A 17,274-nucleotide genomic window follows, 5' to 3' on the forward strand; every position below is an offset into this window, starting at 1 on the left:
AAGTATGATTAATCACCTCGTGGATAAATAATCCACTGCATAGATAAATAATAAGTATGATTAACCACCTCGTGGATAAATAATCCACTGCATGGATAAATAATAAGTATGATTAACCACCTCATGGATAAATAATCCACTGCATAGATAAATAATCAGTATGATTAACCACCTCGTGGATAAATAATCCACTGCATGGATAAATAATAAGTATGATTAACCACCTCATGGATAAATAATCCACTGCATGGATAAATAATAAGTATGATTAACCACCTCGTCAATAAATAATCCCCCGCATGGATAAATAATCCCCCGCATGGATGAATAATTCACTGCATGGATGATTAACCACTGAATGGATAAATAATAAGTATGATTAACCACCTCATGGATAAATAATCCACTGCGTGGATAAATAATAAGTATGATTAACCACCTCGTAGATAAATAATCCACTGCATGGATAAATAATAAGTATGATTAACCACCTCATGGATAAATAATCCACTGCATGGATAAATAATAAGTATGATTAACCACCTCGTCAATAAATAAACCCCGCATGGATAAATAATCCCCCGCATGGATGAATAATTCACTGCATGGATGATTAACCACTGAATGGATAAATAATAAGTATGATTAACCACCTCGTGGATAAATAATCCACTGCATGGATAAATAATAAGTTTGATTAACTGCTGAATGGATAAATAATCCACTGCGTGGATAAATAATAAATTTTTGACTCCAAAGGAAGGGATGGAATTGACGTAGTCATCACTAGCACGATTTATTGTTTCTTTTCTTTTTTGTCACACAGTAAATCCTTCCTGGTTAGGAAAGGCCTTCACAAAAGAAAGCTATTACTCTCTCCATTCCTTCTGGTTGTGTAAGTATCTGGGATACATTGATCTTGATCATTGGGATGGGCGAGAACAGTCGCTTTCATCAAAGCACACCCGAGTGTGATATACTATCTTCACACACTCATCAGCCCAGATCAACTTTGCATTATTCAATCAATTTACGCAATGGCCAAGCCAATCCGCAAAATCACACAATTTGATAACAATTTGATATTTCTGTTTAATAATTAAATGAGTCAATTGATATTGTTCACTTGTGGTGAATCCAGGTATTATGATTAATTGGCAGACGTCACTGTAGTTTTCTACCTCATATCGCAGGAGGGATAGATCCTGAGTTATGGTTTGCTCGATGATGTTTATCACTTGTAAAGAATGCTTTAAATTCTACTCATTACACAATGTGTCGTGCATTTCTGGCACGAGCCAGGTGGGTGCTCATTCTGTGATTGGAGGGAGTATTTGGTTTTTCCAAGAAAAGTATGCGATGTAGATTAAACAAATTAAAAGTGAATGGAACGCAGTATGTAGTGAGACGAGTGAAGCGCTAAGCAAAGTTGACCAGATTAAGGAGTTAGTTGAAATGGGGGATAGTCATAGGTTTGGTGATGGAATTCTGAGCAAGGACGAGTGTAAGGATCTGATTTATTATTTGTGCATTCAGTGTATTAAAGGATTTTTGTTTTGTTTGGGTCTTTTTGCAGGGGTTGAGGGTTGGGGGAGGTTCTGTCAGGTGGACTGGTATGTGGTTTGTCAATAATTGTGTGCTTTGATAATAAATTATGATGTAATTATCCCTACGCTTTTTGAAAAAAAATGGGGGGATATTGTAATCGGCTCCGTCTGTCTGTGTGTACATCAGTCACACTATCTCCTCCTACACGGTTGGGCAAGATTCACCAAACTTGGTAGTTTTGATCACCACATAGCAAGAGGGTGCAAAAAGCAGTGTTATTTTTGGCCCCACCCCCTCAGGTAGGGTCAAAAGGTCAAATACCAAAAAATGCAATTACAGGCACATTTTTAAACGTTGTTAAATGTAACTTTGTATATGCAATCAACAATGGGGGACATGAAATATGTAACGCTTTTTGGATATGACCCCCCCCCGGTTCATGCCCCAGCGCATGAGGACTCACTCAAAATGGAACAGGGGTCAAAACGGGAAGAAAAAAAATTAACTTAAAATTTGATATTGGGTCATTCCTGGTGGAACTTATTGCCATTTTTCAACTGTTTTAGGGGGAAGTGTGGGGATTTGCAATAGCGCATTATTGACTTCTTTGTCTTTTGTGAATTGTCTTTAGGTTTGTATGTTGATTGTAAACTTGTGTTCTTGTATTTTAAAATGTGGTTGGTTGTGCTTTTTATGAAGCAAATAAAGACAATATGAACAAGTCTGAAGACGGCAATGGTTCACGAGCGGTATTTGACGATGTAGATTGTTTCAGAAGTCAAGGATGAGACAATGTGATAATTTTTGACCAAGTTATAAAAATGATCAACATGATGTGGTACGAGTGACAGGTTATTTGCTGCAAAATGTCGAAAACCCGGTTTCGTTCAACAACTTTCAAAATATGACCTGTACATATCCTTTAAAGGTCACAAAACAACGTTGTGGACATTAAAATAAGGAAACAGGATACGTGCTATAGCTTAGTGGAGTTAGTTCGTCGAAGAAGGTCGAAAACCCGGTTCGATTCCCACAACTTTGAAAATTTGACCTTTGTGAACTTTAAAGGTCAAAGGTCAAGGATTATGACCTTTGGTGCAAAACTTCCTCTGGAACATTCCTGGAACAATATAACGTCATATAGGCCATATGGCATTTTGCACTCCTTGGACAATTATCCATACTTTGATGAAATCAGCGTTAAAACAAACTTGAAGGGGGCGCCACGGGCAAGGTGTTCGAGATAGAGCAAAATGGTTTTAAGACTTGAGGTGGGGAATGACCTCAAGATTATGCATAAAAAATATTGTCATCCTCACTCAAAGTTTGGGCGGTCGTATGATTTTTATGTCAAAATTCGCAATTTTCTAAGTTCGTGACCTTGTGACCTTGACCTTGGGTCGAAAATGAAAAATCGAGCTCCGTGGGGCTATGCAAGGTGCCATTGGGCTAACCAAATACCGAAACCCCTGCGAGATTCGACAAACACCCTCGGAGAAGATGTAACTTGAAATCGGCTACCCCCTAAAAACACATGTTTTTTGGGCGTGGCTCCGCCCATAATGGGCGCACCACGCCCATTCTCAGGAAAACACAACTAGATCATGATATAAACCTCCCACCCAAATTTTATCAGGATCGGATCAAAACCCCCGGAGTTATGCTCGGGACAGACAGACACACACCCATAACGAATATAGTGGTCACTTACCTACTCGTGAACCAATGAATGAATGAATGAAATCTCATGATGAACCATCTGTAATAAGAACACAATCCCAGCCAGCCTCAAACCTGATTCACGCTTAGTCAGTCACTGCATGAGTTTCTTTGGGATAGTCAACACACAAGGTCTGTTGCTGTCGCATCGCAAGCAGGTCATTCTTTTTTATTATCTTTTTATCTTTTTTTCTATCCTTTTTCTTTCACCATTTCTTCCGTCTTTTTTTTTGAACCACTTCTTTTTTTTACCACTTCTTATTCAGTCTAGCTACTTCTGTCCTATATTCTCTTGTCTGTAGAACCAACTCCCTGTGTCTGCTGTCTGTTGCCCCTCATAGTCTTTCAAGAGTGCTGCCCATCATCACCTCATGCATTCTACCATACCCACCCCAAATGTTGTCTTCCACTCCTACTGACTTCCTCCCCACCCCTCCCCTTATGCTCCTTTCCTATCTGTCTCCCTGTTCCCCCTTGATCCTCTGTCCTGCTCATGTGAAAATGTCCTGTCTGTAAACCTGATCCTCCGGGAGCCAAGATTGCTGTCGACAAAAACGTTAAGCTGAATTAGTTGCTGGGATATTTTTGTTTAATTTTAGTGAAGGCCTTTGAAGAGATTTTAACACTAGCTTTAAGCGCCATTTGAACAGCTGTTATTGTAACGTTCATTGACTTATACAGATGTTGACTCTAATGCTTCATTTTTATGTGGATGGTCAAACCCTCTGTGTAGATCCGAATCAAGCTGCCTGGATCCCAAATGGCCGAGATGAACCTGGATGTTAAAGACCACTTCCTTGATCTGAGGACGCCTGAATAGTATGTTTGTTACTCCAGGGAATGGAACGTCTCTTGGTCCAACACCAAAATGTGGCTTGGGGAGTAAACATACCATTTTGGGGGAGTAAACATTATTATATATTTTCAGCTCAGATAATATCTTAACTTATATTTTAGGCATGAATAGCCATGTGAAATGGGCAGGAATTAACAAAAAAATCACTTGATATACAGATACTCACAATAAAATTGACTAAAAAGCTGAGATAGCAAAAATAGTTGAAATAATATTGATTGGTTTGCATTAAGATTAGTTGTGTAAGATGTTCTATGTACATGAAAACATGAATATGAGCATAGTTCCAGGTCTGTCTCAGCAAATGGAAGTGCAGTAGATTCAAACAGTCGATCAAAAGCTTATTTACTTCACTTTATCTCAATCATCAATTCTCAATGTTCATCATTATCATCTTCATCATCAACATGTATCGTCATGTCCAGTTCACGTGAAGCATCGCCTTCAGTCATTTTGGCCTGAGCTTGGGGAGCAAAGATTTGAAACAACACGTGTCACATCCATCTGAATCTATTCTTCTTACAGGTATTTTTTGCAGCCACACACGAACATGGACATGGACAAGACGGTACTTCCAGGACTGCTTCAAGAGATGGAAATCACACACATCCAATCGATCATAAGATAATTTCCATAACTCGTAATTGTCTATTCATGCCTCACTGAGCATGGTATATGTGGACAGGTGCACAACCACTGCCTCCAGATGTTTGATAGCATGAAGAACGTTTGTTGGAGGCAATCATGGCCATGGTGGAAGTTTCTCAGATTCATACAGTGGACAAATGAATGCTTCAAGCTGTGTGTGGAGTTGTGAAGAAACTTGAAACTGTTCACCAAGTGGAATGAATGTATTTTGATGTTGCAGATCATCCTTAATGATTTTCAATGTAGGTGGTGCTGCACCCAGTCAATGCATGAAGTCCAGGAAATACTATCCACACATGAATCCCAAGTGTTGATGTAAGTTTTCCAATGTCAACAGGAATGATGTGGGTTAATGTTCCACATTTTAAAAAGAAAACATCTCTTTGTACAGGCAGACTTTAAAGTTCGATACACGTCAGCACCGCTGGCACTCTGTGAAATGCTGGTATCCAGTCAAATACTGTCACTTTCTTGTGAGAACAGGGTGAAGTAAACCACTCATGTCGGGTGAGGCATGTCTCTTGCTGGACTGTGTTCTTTGTGAACTGATATCAATCATTGGTGCAGTTAGCAAGGCATGTCTCAACACAACTCCAAATGAAAGTCATAAATATGCAACCTTTGAAAGCATCAACTATGTATGCATGAAGTGTTACCGAGTTGTTCTATGCAATCAAACCACACACTTGAACAACTGGCAAAAGTATTTGTATTACAAAGAAATAATACTTACTTGTTACACATGTGGTTTACCCAACCAGTAATTTTCCCAATGAATATTTGCTTCTATTCCCAAGATCAACATTGAATGCGGCTCTACAGATATTTTTTCATGTTTCTTTAATACATGGTCTAGGCTCGTGGAAGAGCTAGGACATAGAACAGAACAGGACACACCATAACAAAGGGAGCAGCCGGAGAAATGGGAAACACCAATAACAGGGAGGAGGAAGAAGGTAAACAGAGACGGACAAACAAGGGATGCAGGTAACGATGAGGGGCAGGGGAGAACGCAAGGGGTGGACAAGATTGATACATAAGCAAAATTTTGGGAGGGTGGTGGTGGTTTAACAGGTGCAGAAAAGATCATAGCTTTGGATGGAGGATGACCTGAAATAGTGGTGAACAGCTGTCTTGAAGACCTGGAGGGAAGAATGAGATTGAAGAGAGTGTGGGAGGCAGTTCCACAGGCGGGAAAAGAGAGGAATAAATGAGTGGAGGTGAGCAGTGGTTCTGGATTTCGGCAGTTTCACGAGGAGGGTTTCTGGTGGACGGTGTGCATCCTGCAGATACTTGAAGGGGACAGAACACGGAGAGGGCAGAGGGTGCAAGACCGGAAATGAGGTGGGAGAAGACAGAGAGACCACCGACCTGTCGGTGATGGTGAAGTGATCGGCCCATAGACTCGGCTTCATCGTGAGCTATTGCAATGATTCTGAAATCCTTGGTTTCCATGGTGTCAAGCTGAGCAAGATGTGAGGAAGAGGAGCCAACCCAGAAGGGTTTACTTCAATGGTTTAATGCCTCCATGGTACCACCTTCATACTGATTACAGTTTCTTCCTTTTTTTTGCCACAAATTAGGTGCAGACATCACCATCAAGCACCAAATTTTTTTCGAAGGAAAACTGGTTTGATGCATGAGTTGTTCATGAAAAAAAAACTGGAAACTGATTTGATGCATGAACTGGTTTGATGCATGTTCCTTTGCAGACTTCAATCCTTGTGGAAAATGGCTGACTGTATTCACCAGCATTTTTTTTTCATACAAGTCTGAAGTTTGGTCCTTAATTCAAGAAACTCTCCAAAGGAACTGTTGTTGTTAATACAAACAAAGCCTGTTTGCCTGTTTAGCATTCCCATATTTTGACTTACTTGACTTAGGGGCTTTTCTCAGAATGCAACGTTGGCACTCCATAGATGATCCGACTCCATCTTGTCCTGCTTTGAATGAGATGGGGGTAGGGGCTTTTCTAAATAGGGCTGATGTTCACCATGTGCAAGTCATGGTTGATTTAGTCGAGCCACCTGTTTTGGATAGATCCCTTGGTTGATGCCATTCGGCTTGGGAGGGATTGAAGTTGAATAGTTGGTGGGATGGCAAATGAGGTGGCATACAATGCAGATATCCATACCATTGTAGAAAGCACTGACATAGGAGAGAGGAAACAAGAGGCTGATTCCACTGATGCATCTGATCATTCGTGATATGGGGGAACCACCACACACTCTCAAGGGATCGGAGACATTGTATATCCAAAGCATCAAGCTGGCATAAATTTGTTGCAGTTGTGGTCTAAGTCTCAGATTCATACCATAAGCACAGAAATAAACAATGCTCGATATATCTTCAGCTTGATGTTCTTTTTGATTCGTCGCTTCTTGAAGTGTTCCAGAGAGACAGTTTAGTGCTATAGCTGCTTTCGTGACACAGGAAGTGATGGCATGGGACAATAGTTCAGTTTTGTCAATGTCTGATCCGAGATAAGTAAACCTGTTGACAAATTAAACTACATTGCCAGAGATGATGAAGTTGGGGGGATTGATGTTGTAATGTGTTATTGCCATTACCTTGGTCTTGCACCAGTTGATGCACATCCCTATATGGCTGGCTTCTTTCAGGACAAGGGCGCTTTGTCTCTGGGTAAGCGGGCAGTGTGCAACAATTACAATGTCATCCGCATTGTCAAGATCGATGAGCCTTTGCTGGCCAAGGACTAAGTCACACACAATAAGAGCCAGGAGATGGCACTCCAGATTGTCGATGACGGTTTTAAGTAACTCAGGTGCAACGACATAATCCTGATGCTCCTGACTTTATAATAAAATCATCCAAAAGCTCCCTTCCAAGCTGCACATAGCTCTTAGTATCTGTGTATAGTAATCTGAAAAGTTTGAGCAGATTAGGTGCAACACAATTTTGGAGTAGTTTCCACAGAAAATCTCAGCAAACAGAATCAAAGGTAGCTTTGAAGTCAATAAATGCAATTAATGTGTGCTAACTAAACTTGGTGTCCTCAATCAATTGGCAGAAAGCAAAGATCTGTCTGGTGGTGCTTCTATCAGGACAGAAGCCTACTTATTCATGGTATCGGGACTTCTGAAGCACATGTGCGAGAACTTGTGAAAAGAGGAGTGTGATGGAATAGAAAGGAGTGTGATGGAATAGAAAGGAGTGTGATGGAATAGAAAGGAGTGTGATGGAATAGAAATGAGTGTGATGCTGCGATTATTGCTGCACATGTCGGTTTCCCTTCCCTTTCAAAAATGGACCCTTAACGACAACAAATTGATCTTTGATGTGCATAATGGCAAGATCGAAGTTCTTTGTAGACCGTGTGATAATCGGGAGCAATGGCTGTGGCCTCGAGGGCTTCAATATTCTTATCCCAGTAAGGTATGGATATCCCACAGAAGTGCCTGATCTCCATTATGAGTCAGTCCTCTTGTTTCATTGCAATCACCGATCAGCCAAATGCCAAGAGTGGTTATGGAGATCCATTTTTTATTTCGTACAGCTTGGTTTTCCAAGTATATTTTTGGCAGAGATGGTTACGTCCCTCTTAAAGTCTATCAACACAGTCTCGGGGTCCTCAGAAAGGTTGAGTAGGGTGAAACAATTGGATGTATCAACAACATATTTGTGGGCAGTCAGGGGATCCGACAGGGCAGCCGCATTGAGGTGACAACTGCTGGGTTACTCAGGTCTTGCTGTATGTGTGTGTGTGAGAGAGAGAGAGAGAGAGAGAGAGAGAGAGAGAGAGAGAGAGAGAGAGAGAGAGAGAGAGAGAGAGAGAGAGAGAGAGAGAGAGAGAGAGAGAGAGACAGAGACAGAGACAGAGACAGAGACAGAGACAGAGACAGAGACAGAGACAGAGAGAGGGAGGAGTCGATGGTCCATCCATTGGGACCATACTCTGTGTAGAGCGTTGGTGCTGCCTTAGCAGTCTCCTGGGCTATTGGGCACAATCCTGGACATGTCGCCACTCCTACACAGGATACCAGCAAGCTGGCACTCATTTTGCCAACCAGAAGGATGACAGGCAGAGTCAACCCTACCTGGCATTAATTCAACAGCTTTGTGGGATTTGAACTCAGGATCCGAGAATCCCAAACCCACCACCCTAGCCATTAAGCCAACACCAAGCATGTCGATGGTCTGAAGAACCAATTTCAGCACTTCTGTGAACCCGGCAGGATTGCATACTTGAAAACCATTGACGCGAGATCAGGACATGGCCAACAGACTTATGAATGAATCCATCATTGCTATACCATATGGACTGGTATATCAGTCTTCTTGGAAACCAAGAGCTACTGACATGAAGATCATGCACATAATGCACACAAGTCAAGTCGGCAGAATCCATTGTCATTTGCAGTGCCTAAACAAACGGGGTCTCTCCCAGCTTTATGGACTGATCCACTAGTACCATTAAAATCACCCAGTACATCTAGTAGATCATGAGAGCTTGATTGGGAAAGGTTAAATGCAAGCGAGTCATTTTAGTTGTCCTTTGTAGTTTCATCATCCAGTTTGATGGATGTGTCACAAACTAAGACGATCATGTGTCCATGATGATGTTGGAATCTGGCTGATATGACAGTTGAGGTTACAGGGGATTTCATTGGGTGAGAGCTTTCTATGTTGTCTTGTCAAAGGGCTAGGGAGACTCCTGCCAGGTGCATACCATCAGTTCTGCCAGACCAGAGGTAGTAACACCCCTCGCTCAGTGTCTCACCTAAATCTATGGCACATATCCTCTGAAGACCAGCCAGATTATTCCTTTTCTTGGTCGTTCATTCCCTTGAGGTTTGTCCCATTGTCAGTTATACATTACTTTTCCATGAGCTTTGCTCCTATGAAGCAAAATAAAGTTATTGGGAAATTGTGCCATCTTGAAGGAGGGTGAGAACATTCCATGTTGAGCATCTCACTGGCTTGCATAAGTTAAGTTTGCATTCATAAGTTAAGGTTTAAGTGCACAGACCATGAGATCCATGGTCTGTGGGTGGCCGAGGGTCGATATCCATGTTGGTTGATGTCCAGTTATCATCTAGAACAGAGACTCACCTGCGGGCACATGGGCAATTTGGAAAGGAGAGGAGTCAAACCTCTACAACCTAGCTGAGGTAAGATTAGTTGACAATGGAAGTGTGCAAGGGTTGGGACCAACTGCCTTGCTGTCACGTGAAGGCTCCCAGCACTATTCGCTTATCAACCTGTCATGTGAAGGCTCCCCAGCACCATTCGCTTATCAACCCGTCACACGTTGGCTCCCCAGCACCATTCGCTTATTATATCAACCTGTCATGTGAAGGCTCTCCAGCACCATTCGCTTATCAACCCGTCATGTGAAGGTTCCCCAGCACCATTCGCTTATCAACCCGTCATGTGAAGGCTCCCCAGCACCATTCGCTTATCAACCCGTCACACGTTGGCTCCCCAGCACCATTCGCTTATTATATCAACCTGTCATGTGAAGGCTCTCCAGCACCATTCGCTTATCAACCCGTCATGTGAAGGCTCCCCAGCACCATTCGCTTATCAACCCGTCATGTGAAGGCTCCCCAGCACCATTCGCTTATCAACCCGTCATGTGAAGGCTCCCCAGCACCATTCGCTTATCAACCTGTCATGTGAAGGCTCTCCAGCACCATTTGCATATCAACTCCTGGCTCGTATAATGTAGGGAATCCATGTTTAAATCCAAATAGCAAATTCATCTGTTCATCCTCTACTAATGTCCTTGTAATTCATGTAAGATTACATCCAATTTATTTGTACAGTACAGATTGTTTGTACAGATTTAAGTGCAGTACATGCTCCTAAATGACCATGAGATCACTAAGACAAAGTAGTATGAATATAATTTGTGTGTCATCTCAGCTTAGTTTCGTTGATTCTCCTTTGAAAATGTCACTTGACTGCACGCTGTGGCATGCCGCCGTGCCTTCTAATGGCTATCTTTCCTTATTTTTCTTTTTGGTTTAGCAAGCTTGGGCTTCACCTTCCCTACAAAGTGCAGAGCAAAGATGGCAGAGCCCATCTTCTGCCAGATGGAGAGACATTAGAAGTGACACTCCCTATGCAACGTGTCTATGATTTCATCAACTTCGCGTGAACCCTTTGACAATTTTTTGAAAAACGGAAGATGGCTGTATAAGTTGTAATTACCCCAATACATGCTTTCATATTTCTCTTTGTGGTTCCTTTTTGCAGATTTTTAGGCCCATGCTTGTGCATTCTGTCTATCTGTTTGTTACTCTGTTTGTCAACACAATAACCATAAAATGTTTGCTGTATTAAGCTTAAATTTCCTATATCTGTATCGTGCAGTGACAAAAATCTGATTAAAGGGGAACCAAAACACCTATACCGATGATTACGCAAAACTATTCTTTGATGTCATAAGAATCTGAGATGATGATTCGTTTTTAGCTCACCTGGAACGTCGTTCCATGATCACGTTCTGTTGCTGACAATTTTGTGTGATTACTATTCAAAGTTTCCTGTTGCACAACAACTTCTTGATCCGTGCCGAGCTGTATTGTTATTCAGTGTCTTCAGGGTATTTTCTCTGAGTTTGGCATACCTGATTGTCTCATGAATGATAACGATGGACATTTAGATAGTGCTGAGTTTTGAGCATTTGCAAAAGCATGGAATTTTGATGTAGTGATGTTAAGCCCCCTGTATGCCCGGTCCAACGGTCTTATTGAGCATCACATAGAAACTATCGGACACTCTGAAGAAATGTAAACATGCAGGTACTGACTGCAGACTTTACCTCCTCATGTGGCGTCCAATGCCAATCAGTCACACACTGGATAGTCCAGCATGATTGCTCATAGGAAGGAAGTTCAAATCTATTGTACCTCCCCGTATTGTGAACACCCTGGACCCCTATAATACTGTCCATAATGAGCTTGAAAATCCTCAACTATATCAGAAGTTTTACCATGATCAGCATGCCTGTGCACGTGAATATCCACCTCTGCATCCAGGCCAATCTGTGCTTGTTCAGAATCAGAGATCTGATAGTTGGGAACCAGCTACTATTGTGTCACGTTGTGAGGAACCGAGATCATACATTCTGCGATCACCTAACTGCCGTTCAGATCTCTAGAATTGAGTTCACATTCGGGAGACCATTCTTCCCATGCAGGTTAATACCCTCCTTAAGTGGGAACGCCAGTGGTTCTGCTTTGTCACGATGTTCCGCTGATGCTTCTGTTGCTGTACCTGCCCCAATTAGCCGACCACTCACTGACAATTCCGGTGGTGTTGCTCCAGTGTGCACCACAGAATGTAGTACCTACCACTTAATGTATTCCACGCAATGTGTCCAGTACAACCAAGTGTACTACAACCCGCTCTGGCAGAATGATTAAATCCCCGACTCGTTTTGAGCCATGAAGTTTCCTCACGTCACCAAGCCTCACATGCTGTTACCCTATTGTTTTACTTCTGTTTATTACCCTGCACACACGAAGCGAAAATCGAGGTTAAGCAATTGGTTCATGTCCATCTATCCATCTGTCTGTCTTATCAGTTTAAAATCATAATTTTATGAGCGAGGAGCAATATATTTAAATTGAATGTTATATTTTGAACACGAATCGGAACATAAATCGGAAGACAAGTCTGCCATTTTACCGTACTTGGGCTTTGAATTCCTCCCAACCGCACATACGCAGAGGGGAGTGAGATATTTTTTTTACTCTGTCTGCCTGCCTGGCAGAAAAGCAGAATTGAAAATCATTCCAAACAGGAAACCTAATATTTTTTTAAGGACGTTATAAAGGACACAAACAACAAGTACAAAGAACTAATTTATTTAGAACAGATACAAAGAAACCCGGAACTCATTTATTTATTCGCCTTTATAACTCTTTAAAGCTTTATGTCAATGGAATTATATACATGAACACTGGATAACACAAATTGTCTTCATCATACTTTGAAGAACCAAGCTATATATCGATATCTAGCATGCGAGGGCGTGGCATGTGAGAGGGTGCAGTATCGTGGTGAAGAAGAGGCCGCTTATATGGCTATGTACGATGCTGATTGATGCTGCGTTCTATGGTGATCAATAAAGATAAGCGTGGATCGGCCCTACAAAATGTTCACTTTATGAAACAACAGAGATGGCTAGATCTTGTGATTATCCACCATGATTGAGAGAATGCCTTCCCCACGATTAATCGGAAGAAACATTCGTCGCTTAGAAACTGTGACAAAACACCATCTCAACCGAGCTACCAGCACATGTACACGGATGATTTGAGCGGTGAATCAAAAACCGGTTTCCATTGCCCGAAAGTTGCCACAAGAGCAGCTGAAAATAATTATCAACATAAATATCTGTAAATCAAATGAACCACCCTCTATTTGTAGTGGAGAGAAGGTATGTATGTATGTATGTATGTATATGTATGTATCATCTACTTCTCCGAGAGGATTTTACTGAGGACGCTAAAACTTTCAGGGACCCCCCTTCACCCTCCTCACCCAGCACCACTCTCCCCTCAACAATCCCCCATCAACATCACCCCCACCATCCCCCACAATCAACCATCACCCCTACAAAACCCACCAAAATCCTACACCCCCTCTCTCCCCTAACACAACTCACTCCTCCACTGGGGAAGGACCTCGACATGGCACGGCACAGCATTAACACAGCACCACAGCACAAATACGGCACAACATAGTACAAATACCATGCAAATACAGCACAAACACAGCACAACAAAACACGAGCATGGCATGACGGCACAAACATGGCATAAATAAGGCATGAATATGGCATGACAGCATGACACAGCATGAACACGGCATGGATATGGCATGGCACAACACAAACACTGCTCCAAGGCAAGAACACTGCACATTATGACGTGACACAGCATGAATACAACACAAATACGACACAGCACAAATATGACAGCATGACACAGCACGAACATGGTATTACACAGCATGAGCACGGCACAAATATGGCACAAATACTGCATAAGTACGGCACAAACACAGCATGACACCACCACAGCATGAACACAGCATGACACAGCACGGACATGGCATGACACAGCAACACAACACGAATACGACACGACCATAGACACAAATGGCGTCCTGGTAAAGTATGAAACAGGATGATCCCGTAACATACATAACAAGACACCTGGTCAGTGCTACGACGGTGGGACAAAGCATTCATCACCCATTTTGCCTGCAGTGTCCGAGTGTGCCTGGGCGGTGTCCATGCTTTCGCGAGATGATGGGGTATTTCTGCTCGAGTAATGTAACTGATTTATCAATTAATACAAAATCCCTTATAAATCTTCAAATGAACGGAAAACAAAACGTTCCAATCTGTAGTGAAAAGGGGACCGGCATTTTCATCTTCACGAACACTTCCACCTTCTTTGTCTGAATCACTCGCTCAAGGCTCAAAATGAAATGGCTCGATAATCCTCCCAAAAGCATTTCCATTATTATTTTTGTCTCAATGGTTTCTTCAAAATCCCACTGATCAGCTTCAACACACTGAGAACCTTCGGAGTCGCGAATGACGGTGGAATCAGTATCGGAATCCGAGCTCGAGGTCATGCACTGTTTCTCTATGTAAAGATGTCATTCTGATCAATATGGCTTCAAGATGTGACGTCACTGGCAAAATGGAAAATTGACAATTATTTTAGTGAGATAAATTCTTTAATTTATATTATTGGTTTTATATATATGTATATATGTATATATTGTTACGGATCTGGAAACCATGAGCACTCAACATTCAGGTCCCAAAAGTCAGTTATTCCGTTAAGTATGTGTGTAGTCAGATTCCCCTTCCTTTTGTCTAGTGGGAGGATCAAAAACGTGCGTTACGATTTCTTTTAGTTAGGTTATTAAATCCAACCATCCAACAAACCATCAAACAAACCGACAACACCACTGAACAAGTGCTTCACTTGCCTAACTGGTGACTCGCTGTCCAGGGCAGAATCTCTGGCAGTTCCTTCTCGGCTTCCACAAACTTTGTACCTTCTTTTTGACGAGTATGGGCACGCATGGAGAGGGGGGCGGGGCATGGATGAAAACCCGCCCAGAAAGGGTGGACCCATGGGAGCCCCGTCCAATCATGGCAAACAGTGACGTCAGTTTCACCAAGGCCCCTCCCCGCAGAGGGAGGTCCATAAAATTACCAACACCGTCCTCAGCGGGGAGTTCAGTGCAAGAGGAGTTCTGTGGATGAAGGGTTTTTGCTGTTACGAAGAGGTGGTTACGAGGGGTGATTACGAGGAGTGGTCACAGAAGGTCTACGTTGCCGTTACGAAGGGGTTTTTTCTGGCCCTCTACAAGGAAGGACAGAGTGACTCTGACCCCCCTCCGCGGACCCTGAGTATTCGCCGCCCGAACTCCGCCATGAGCCTCCCACGTGCGAGTGGGGATCGGACCAACGACCTTTGTCAGGTGCCCTATCGCGGAGCATGCCTTCCCTCCGACAACCAGATACAAGCCGAATTCTGACCCCCAGCTCGTCTCACTCATCGACTTGTGGGTCGAATAAAGCACCTTGGGTTTTCTTTTCATTTGTGTGTGTGTCTGAGTGTGTTGTGCCCGTCTTTAAGTAGAACTGCATAAGTGTTTTTGCCCATTGTAAATACTTGCATTGAATATTCACTTTAAGTTTCGCTTCTCTTATCTTTTATTTGCTGTAAATAAATTATTAGAAATGTTCCCAGCTCATTTCCGTCCTGTCTTTATTTGGTCCAGCATGGTCCGGGTCTGAGTCCAGACGGGGTTTCATCCCCGGTAATCGGTACATCGTAGCCGGAACGTCCTGGGCAGGCCCGCTCGACTGAATCTGAGCCGGAGTTGGTAGGTGGAAGTTGATACACTACCGTAGCTGGCAGAGTGATCCGGTTCAGCCAGACGTTCCGAGGGTGTGGATCTCCGGTAGACAAGATTGCGTGGATTCTTAGGTACTTTGGCTCTAGACAAATAATCCTACGCCACGCGATCGAGATATTGGCGACCACGGTCGGTTCTGCGACCCGCGGCTCACTGAGTTATCCAGAGCGACAGCCTACAATTCCAGGGAAGTTTGGTGGAAGACGGCGTAACCTCCCCCACCTTGCGGTCGTTCTCGCCACCGACCCCCGGCCCACAACAATATATATATATATATATATATATATATATATATATATATATATATATATATATATATATATATTTGGAATAACAAGCTCAAATGAGCTAAGATCCTCATCCTCTAAATGATAACATCATAAAAATGAATATGACGTCATTGTGATGTATCAGGTTTGCAATAAATTATCTGTGCTAATGCCTGGCTTGATTCCCGCAAACAAAATTCAAACAGCCTGCCTCATTTCGGAGATAATGGTATAGGCGATTTCCATTAGCGGCGATATTATGACGTCAACTTTTTTTCTAGGAAGAATTTCCAAAATCTGAGATGGTTACTGCCTGCGCGTGGGCTTTCTGCATATACATGGCAAGTTTCACGAAGATCCGATGAAAACTCTGGGTTGTGAAACAAAAAATGTCAAAAAATAGGAATTACGTCATAAAAATTGATATGACGTCATAGTGATGTATCATATGTGCGGTAATTCATCTCTGCTAATGCCCTGTTCGATTCCTGCAAACAAAATTCAAAAAGCTTGCCGAGTTTCGGAGAAAATTTTTTAGGTGATTTCCATTAGCGGAGATATTTTGATGCCATAACTTTTTTTCTAGAAGGAATTTTCAAAATCGGAGATGGTTACTGTCTGTGCAGGGTATTTGTGCATATATATGCCAAGTTTCAGGAAGTTTCGATGAAAACTGTAGGCTGTGAAACAAAAAAGTCCACAAGAAGAAGATGAAGAACAACAACGTGAGTAAGACTTAGAGATTAGAGGATGAAGAACATAAGATGAAGATAAGATAAAGAACAATAACGTGAGTAAGACTTAGATTAGAACAACTTAGAGATCCTCCACGAGGATCTATAAAAAATAAATAAATGGAATAAATAAATAAATAAAATAAATAAATAAACAAATTAATATTATTTATAAAATACATTATAAATAAGCATAAAAGTAAGTTGTTGGTTGCTCAGATATGCAGTGCAGCATGTTAAAATCGGTTATTAATGACAGTTTGAGTCTATGGTGAGATGGAGGTGCTGTGTAATGGAAGTGTCTACAAGGTAAAGTGTTTTTCTCTTAATATGTTATCAAATAAAGTTGTGTATGATTAAAGTTATTCATATGCCAAAATACTTTAAATAAAAGTCGTATTGAAATAAGTTTGAATAAGGATATAGCATTGCTGTGTTGACTGTTCAGTTTCGACACTACGTTGAGGTTGTGGGTCCATTGATGTTGAGTAATCGACTGATGTGGACCTGCGACTGGGGTTGTGGATCCGCTGTTTGGAGAGGTTTTGGGATGAAACGATCGAAACCTCGATGGAAA

The 17,274-nt window shown here is 42.1% G+C and overlaps 1 protein-coding gene across 3 annotated transcripts in view; it reads left to right on the forward strand.

The window, feature by feature from the left end:
- Window positions 1–11,149, forward strand: part of DNAAF6 (dynein axonemal assembly factor 6) — a 43,936-nt gene extending 32,787 nt beyond the window's left edge. For 2 of the 3 annotated variants that reach the window (XM_085851855.1, XM_085851856.1), the window contains exons 5-6: window positions 4,001–4,086; window positions 10,766–11,149. In XM_085851855.1, the coding sequence (XP_085707981.1) occupies window positions 4,001–4,086; window positions 10,766–10,895 (216 nt within the window). In that variant the 3' untranslated portion in view covers window positions 10,896–11,149. The remainder of the gene's footprint in view (window positions 1–4,000; window positions 4,087–10,765) is intronic. The other variant, XM_085851857.1, reaches the window with a different exon arrangement.
- Window positions 11,150–17,274: the final 6,125 nt, after the last annotated feature.

Source organism: Eptatretus burgeri, chromosome 13, assembly GCF_056783735.1.
Source record: "Eptatretus burgeri isolate ZD-2024b chromosome 13, Ebu_testis_v1, whole genome shotgun sequence".
Lineage (NCBI taxonomy): Eukaryota > Metazoa > Chordata > Myxini > Myxiniformes > Myxinidae > Eptatretus > Eptatretus burgeri.